Source organism: Perca fluviatilis, chromosome 14 (assembly GCF_010015445.1).
Source record: "Perca fluviatilis chromosome 14, GENO_Pfluv_1.0, whole genome shotgun sequence".
NCBI lineage: Eukaryota > Metazoa > Chordata > Actinopteri > Perciformes > Percidae > Perca > Perca fluviatilis.
This window is the reverse complement of record NC_053125.1, coordinates 6,540,141-6,548,274: the sequence shown is the minus strand read 5'-3', so window position 1 is coordinate 6,548,274 and position 8,134 is coordinate 6,540,141. Positions and strand designations below refer to the sequence as shown.

The window sequence follows — 8,134 nt, the reverse complement described above, 5'->3', positions numbered from 1 at the left end:
TTCAGTGAAAAATGTATACATTTATGATGACACGTATACATAAATGTGAGTACATTTAGTAGTAATAGCAAAACATTGAATTACATAGTTTATTATTAATTATGTAATAATGGTTACATGGGTTTTTAACGGCAACGTTACTTTGCTATTATTTTGAAGGAAACAGTCGTCTGTTTCCGGTGTTGTCCTCTGGCTAGCTTGACGCAGCTGCGCCCCTTTTGCTTTCCCTCTGCAGTGCAACTTGCCACCACCCACTCAAAACAGTGCGGAAATACCCAGATGACGCACTTAAAAGCAATAAAAAAATATAGTTTGTGAGTGGGAGAGGCAATAGCATAACTTCTTACTTCAGTCATAACCTTGAGAGAGTGTAAGTCTGGATCCCCCGGCGGCTGGCCTACGCAGAGATCTGTTTTCCAGGCCTTGTCATTGGCTAAGTAGTGTCAATAAACATGCAGGGCTCTCCTACCTCTTTTTAGTCATTATTATTTGATCTGTAGTGTATTTGTCCAACTGAATAAAATCATAAAATAGTCTTAAAAAACAATGTATCAAAAACTTCACTCATGTAATTCACATTCTAACCAGAAGAGGGCGCTGTAAGAGAATAAATCAGCATCTGCGCTCATATGTAGTGACTGGACCTTAAATATGTCTCTGTTTTTTGTTAGCTTTCCCACAGGTTTCTTCATGTCAAGCTTACTTTTGAGTCAATAAAAGGGGATCATGAATACCAAGAATATCTGACCTGGTTTTCGTACAATGTAGGCTACCACAAATGAAAGAGGACTAGATATTAAATTGTTGCAAAAGTGTTCAACTGAGTTTATCGTATATATATATATATTTTTTTTTTTATTGAAATATTACAGTAGACTGCAAAAGCCCTGGCTGTACTGACGCCTTCAGGTACTGTCGGAAATCATAATAACAAGTTGAGAAAACAACAACAAAATGCTATTATAAAGGTGGGAATTGTCCATTACATTTTTGTATTGAGTGTCAATGTTGTCCCCCTGTTTGTCTCACAGAAACATGCTGCCACAGTTTGAAGTAATGCAGATAGGTGGTCCGACCCCTTAGTGACTTTTAAATGCTAAGCGTATGCTGAGAAAGGCCTCTGGTCCTGATGAACTCTGTGATTCAGCCATGTATTCACTGTATGGTGGGGTAACATTCATCTATCATGTGAATGTTACATTGTTTGTTAGCATACTGTTGGAAATATAGTTAAAGTTGAAGATATGAATACTTGGAAATAGTCTGCTAATTGATTTTTGCAATGGCTGTATACACAAAGGAAAAAAAAAATCCAGATATTTAAAATGTTACACATGCGTTCCGGCGAGGAAAATAGTGAGATGCGGTTGAAAGCTCTATTACAGTAGATAGATCTACATTTCAGGGTATAACTATCACTTGAAAAACACTGGTAATGTCCTTTAAAATCTCCCCAATTTTCTCCTTTTTGTGATGGAAGCTAGAGTATCCGAGGGGCATTTAAATGCATCCTAATAGTCCTAAACGGGAAGCTTGCAAAACACTGTTAATGTCCTTTAAGTTCTCTTAATAAATCCATGCCTTTAAGGCTAATTAAAATCTCCCCCACTTTTCACCGTTTTGTAATGGAAGCTAAAGTATCCGAGGGGCCTGTGAATGCATCCTAATATTCCTAAACGGGAGGCCTGTGAGTGGGAGGAGGTTGGCGGTGCGTTTCTGTGCAGTGAGGCGGTGCCTGCCCTGCCTACTCTGGACTGCGGCGGGCTGAGTTGTTAGCTACAGAAATGGCGGAGGGGGAGTTGGACGTCGACTCGCTGATTTCCAGGCTTTTGGAGGGTGAGTTCGCAGCCGTACTACATTTATATCATCTCTTTGTTTGCGGCTTTAGACCCTTCAATGATGATTTCGGTTCGGTTTTGACAAGAGTCGACAAGAGAAAGGCCCGCTTTAGAGTATCCCGTTGTAAGAGTGTACAGGATGAAAATCCTACCTAATGGCACGTGAGACTTTTCATAAATGTTGTCAGTGTTAAAGTGTGAATTCACGATTGAACGGTACCAAAAGTTGTAGTTCGAGGACTGTTGTTTGTAGGCAACCCCCGTCAGGTCGAGTATGGCAGAGAACACCAGACAGACCTACCTTTAAACTATATATAGAAAATGATTGTAGCCTTGATTAATGTCGCAACAACGCTAGCGTTACTTGTATCGCACCATTAAAGATGTCATCACTTTGGCATGTACCACATACAACACTAGCTAAAAAGCGTTTACTATAGAAAATAATAAATAAAAAAAACCCGGCTCTTCTATATTCCCCCCCCCCCCCAAGCTTTTCACAACAAAGTACACCATGGCGGGCGGGAGCTTGTGGGTGTATATCCGTTTTTTTTTTGTTTTTTTTGTAAACAAAGTGAAGCTTGGTGAATGCCGAAAATGTCAGCACTAGTGTCTGTCTCTGAAGACCCTCTGAAATCCTGGTTCTAGCATGCATATTAATCGGTTGCCCACAATCATAAGAAAAAAATGTCAAGTTTTCAAATGGGATTTGGCATAGCATTTCTCAGTTGACAAGAGAAGGCACGTTACATGGTTATTATGGTGTTATATATTTGGAATATTGCTGAATGTAATGTTTACACAAGCCACACACGCCTTGATGATATGCCACTTTAAATAGACCTGCAGAGTTTGTACCCTGTCAGCATTTCAAAACAAAGTTTGTTTCTCCATGTATTTTTGTAATTCCACAGCCAGTGTTTTTGACCATGATTCATCTTTAAAAGTTGCCATTATTTCTGTTAAACAGTGTATGTATTTAAGCTTTTATCACTCAAAGGTTTTAACGTGAACTACTGTTTGCAGATAATCTCCTGTTCTTTATTATTATTATTATTATTATTATTATTAAGTAAAAAACAACAACAACATTTGATCACCATACATCAGCGGTAAAAGAAGTGTTCCCAGTTTAGCTGTGGATGACAGTAAATCAGAAAAATGCCTGTAATGTGTTTCTATCTACTCGGGTAGCTAAGATGCATGTTTGTAGGGATCAACCAATTATTGGCCTGGCTGATCATCTGGGCCGATATTTGGCAATTTGCAGATTATCTGTATCTGTGTTTTATTTGAACGATAACCGATAAAGTTAAAGGTGCAGTAGGTAAGACTTATAAAAGTAACTTTCTGTCATATGTTCCTGTAGAACTAAATGAAGCAGGTCATTTAAAAAAAAAACTGCGTGTCAATCACTGCTCATGCACACGCATTCATTCTCCCTTGTGGGGGGAGGGGCTTAGGAGATCGTTTTGGGCTTTAGCGGAAAGGGAGGAAGAGAGACTGAGAAGTTGGAAATGTTCAAATTTTCCTGGATCTCCCCAATCCTACCTACAGCACCTTTTTTTAAAAAGTGCGCTACTTTGGCTCTGCTACAGCTGTTAGCAGTCTGCAACACCTGCAAGCAAACTGTTAGCACTTTAAAACTTCAGGAAGCTATTTTAGTTTTTTTATTATTCTTTTTTTTTTTTTACTGTGTATTAAGTTTAAAGTTTCAGTTTTATTAAATAATTGCTTAAAGCATTTAAACAAACTTTTGTGTTGGAGTTTGTAACATTCCAAATTGATAATTTGGACTAAAAGATTTTCATTTATCTGTCTTTTCTCTTGCCTTTCGTTCTCTTGAGACAGTTGTCCCTCTGTGTCTTCGGTAATCATGTGGACAGCCGAGGGCAGCGGTGAACAAACACTCATGATCGATTGTCGGTCACACGCAGATTCGTTCAGTGGCCTAAAAAAAGAAAAGAAAAATCACACACAGTTTGGCAGCATATGCTAATGAATGAGCACAGTGTGGAGCAACATGTCAGTATAACCTAATCACCTGGATTGTGTGTGTGTGTGTGTGTGTGTGTGTGTGTGTGTGTGTGTGTGTGTGTGTGTGTGTGTGTGTGTGTGTGTGTGTGTGTGTGTGTGTGTGTGTGTGTGTGTGTGTGTGTGTGTGTGTGTGTGTCAGCTGTACAGTGACAGTAATGTGAGCCTGTATTGTCAGCTGGGCAGGGCATTACTGTATAGCTAGTTAGCTGGCTGTATATTTAGTTTCTTTTTTGTGTGCAGCAGCGGCGAGGAAACCTCAGTGGAGGAAATTGAAGGGATCTGGCCCTAAAGGCTTCCAGATGTGAGCTGTGAATATATCCGACCATCCATCTTCTTTCAGCCACTTTCTCTTTCCCTTGTTTTTCCTCTGGAATACCTTAGTTTGAGCATTGTATGTATAATCACCTTTTTCTGCAGAAGTTCTCAAATGCTAAATGTTGTCGAAACACAAGCCGTTCAAGAACTTAAAATAAAATGTGCTTAAACCGACAAAAGTATTTGACAGAACAATCTCCACATGTAATCGTCTGTTCTGGAGCTTTTGGACCACAAAACATTTTAATCTTCATCAGCAGGTGCACTTTGATACTGTAGGTGATCAGATGTTGCATTATTCTTTTTTATTTATTTATTATTTTTTGGGGCATTTTAGGCCTTTCTTTGACAGGACAGCTGAAGACATGAAAGGGGAGAGAGAGGGGGAATGACGTGCAGCAAAGGGCCGCAGGTCGGAGTCGAACCCACGGCCCGCTGCGTCGAGGAGTAAACCTCTATATATGGGCACCTGCTCTAACTCAGCTATCCGGGCGCCCGTGTTGTATTATTCTTAATACTTTTATTGTTCATGTTTGCAAATATTTAGATTAAGGTCAGCAATTGTCTGATCAAAGCGCGTTGGTTAATGGTTATTTTCAATATCAGTTAATCCGACAGTTATTTTCTTTATTAGTCGTTTGGTCTATAGAATCTCAGAAAAAAAAATGTCTGTCACGATATGCCAAATCTCAAGTTGACAATTAAATAGTTTCTCGCAAACGGCAGGAGTAGTGTTATTCATCTCTCCTGTGAACAAAAGGTGTAATCAATGTGTACCATATCAGGTAGCTAATGTTACATATGAGGACAACAAAGGCAAACTGGGACACTAGGTCACACATTTGGACCATACACAGGCAGACATACACACTCAGTCTAGAGCTGGGGGATAGGGAGAAAAACCAGATATCACGGTATTCTTGACCAAATACCTCAATGGTGATATTGTAGGGTTGACAATTTGTGCTTTCACAAAAAATATTTATAATACTAGATTTTTGATAAATCATCAGTAATGTGGATATAATGACTAAGTGGATAAAGGCAAATAATAGAAGAGCTAGAACAGTCTGGTGAGTTCAGAAAATGACATCACTTTACTGTAATGCAGCCTTTAAAAGCAGGAAAAGACAACACTTACGCCATATTACAATATCCAAAATCTAAGACGATATCTAGTCTCATATCATGATATTGATATTTTATTGATAAATTGTCCAGCCCTAACAAACTGTTCCTTGTGTAGGCTATCAGTTTATCTTCATAAGGGCTGCATTTTATTTTAAGACTCGACCATTCGACAACACAAAGACCTCTAACAGGCTTTTCTTTACTGATGAATCCTGGTTATTTACCATCTTAGTTTACTTAACCAGATCACATCTACAGCCTGCTTATATATTTAGACCTTTTACTAAATGGCCTTTTCCCTGACTTTCAGTCCAAGAAGCTCAGAAGGTTTTCACCTTGCCACACCAGGGAGTCCTTTTTTCATTCTGTGGGAAAAAAGGGAGCTTCTCCTTTAGAGTAGGACATGAGATCCATATCTACTTTAATAGGAGGTTAAGCTCTCCCTCTTTCAAAGAGCTTTGGTGCCAGTCGGGAATCTACATACTCATGCACACAGACGCACCTACGGAGAGAGCTCTGTGATCTCTTATTAAATGTCAACCGGGACAGCTGTCCCTGGTAGACATGAGCCTACCCTTTAGGTGACACACACAGGGGGAGAGTGTAAGAAGGGCAATACAGTACTAAGAATCTAAAGGCATGCTAGCAGCTGGGTTAGGGCCGTGGTTTGAGCTAAATGCTATTGTCTGCAGGGCTGTGACGGTGTAGTTTTTTTTCTTACGATCAGTCAATTAGTTGTTTGGTCTATAAAATGTCAGAAAATTTTGAAAAAATGTGGATCAGTGTTACCCAAAGCCCAAAAAGACGTCCTCTAATGTCTTGTTTTGTCCACAACTCAAAGATATTCAGTTTACTGTCACAGAGGAGAGAAGACACTAGAACAATATTCACATTTAACAAGCTGGAATCAGAAGATTTAAAAAAAAAATGACCCAAACTGATTAATCGATTATCAAAATAGTTGGCGATTAATTTAATGGTATGATAATTAATATTCATCTTTGCAGCTCTATAAGAGACCCATTTTCAAATGTTTACACTGGAGTGTGAAGTGTGTGGACATCCACAAGACACACACCAGTGCACACCCACACGCCCATAGGGCGCGCGTGTTCTCCAGCAGTTGTTTGATGGAGGGGTTGACGCGCGTTGTGTAGCCGACAGGCTAAACCTGATCGACTGACAACATGGTTTAGAATCACCGAAGCCTCGGCGGTGGCCTCGGCGTGCAGCTTTCTGCCCTCTCTGGTTTCATTTGTCACTCTGAATACAATGACTCGTCATTCGCTGTCTCGTGACCTGAGTCTTGTGAGTCAGAGTTGAAAGGTGAGCAACACAATGGTGTATTAGATGAACTTACCAAAGCCATTCGTCTGTATAAATATATAATGGCATTTGTATGTCTACGTGTGTGTTTTAATATTCTGTAGTCAGAGGGGCTCCACTTGTCTAGTCCTGTCGCTGGTTCACATCGGGCCTAGACCCCCTGTCCCAGTGGACTCTAACACAGTAACGTGAAGCCTACTGTAGTGGGATTCATTGCAGATCAGGTGGCTCAAAGTTTATTTTTTAAAAGTACTGGGGTTTAATCCCAATGCAAAGGTATTTGTGACTGCCTCTTCCAGTCTGGAGCTGATTTAAGAAAACATCATTAATTGGCGGTTAGGTGTCTGATCACCGCGGTGTGATGGCCTGTCACGATCGATACCGTCACGGCCACATCGCACAGTGTGGGGAATGAATCTGTCGTCTGTTGTAGGGCTGCAACTAGTCCATTCATCCGTCGATCATTTTCTCTTTTAATAGGTTGGTCTATAAAATGTCAGCAAACGGTGGATGAAAATGTGGATCAGTTTCCCAAAAGCCCAAGAAGACGTCCTCAAATGTCTTGTTTTGTCCACAACTCCAAAGATATTCAGTATACTGTCACAGAGGACAGAAGAAACTAGAACAATATTCACATTTAACAAGCCGGAATCAAAGAAATTCCATAAAAAATGACTCATTCCGATTAATCGATTATCAAAATAGTTGGCGATTAATTTAGTAGTTGACAACTAATCGATTTGTTAATCTAACGCAAAGATATTCATGACTGCCTGGAGTTGATTAAGTACTTAATACTTAAAAGTACTAATACTTAGGTGTCTAATCACCGGGGTGTGATGGCCTGTCGCTGCGGTGATAAACGATCAATACCGTCATCGCCACATTACACAGCACTGCATGGCACTGTGGGAAATGTTGTTTTAGTCAACTCTCAGTAGCATGTTTGAGATTTTGATATTTCACAGCAGAATCACTCCGGTTGGTTCCGGCACATTTGAGCTGACGTCGCAGTTTTCACAGTATTCATTTAAAAAACAGACAGCAGCAGCATGCCTCAGCAGTTTTTCCTTCCCTGTGTTTTTCTGTTTGTTTGTTGAGTTCTCCATAACGGCTCCCTCCCTCTCTCCCCTCCCTCTCCTCCTCATTAGTGTTGCGCTCCAGCAAAGCAGCGATTACAGCTTTCCCAACATGCCCATGCTAAGCCCACGCTGGCCCGGGCTTTAGCGACAACAGGCCCTCTGTCTGGCCCACCAGCACAGGTGGCCAGTAGGCTTTATGCGGCACAATCCACACCACGGCCCCATACATCAGCCAGCGAAGGGAGGCAAAATGGAAAGTTAATATTTTGGAGCCATTTTGGTTTATGGGCAAAGACGCCAGCCAAGTTGTAACCCAGTATGGGTACATGAAATCTCTCTAAAGGGCATTTCTCTATTTAGGAGCTGTCCAGTTTCCTGAGATGGAATCGTCACTGACTGTGGAAC

General features: G+C 40.6%; 1 protein-coding gene across 1 annotated transcript in view; it reads left to right on the top strand.

Moving 5' to 3' along the window:
- The first annotated feature begins 1,691 nt into the window (after window positions 1-1,691).
- The window catches only part of LOC120572494 (serine/threonine-protein phosphatase PP1-beta catalytic subunit), a 31,704-nt gene continuing 25,261 nt past the window's right edge, over window positions 1,692-8,134 (top strand). Inside the window, exon 1 of the mRNA XM_039821832.1 lies at window positions 1,692-1,836. Within this exon, the coding sequence (XP_039677766.1) occupies window positions 1,785-1,836 (52 nt within the window). The 5' untranslated portion in view covers window positions 1,692-1,784. The remainder of the gene's footprint in view (window positions 1,837-8,134) is intronic.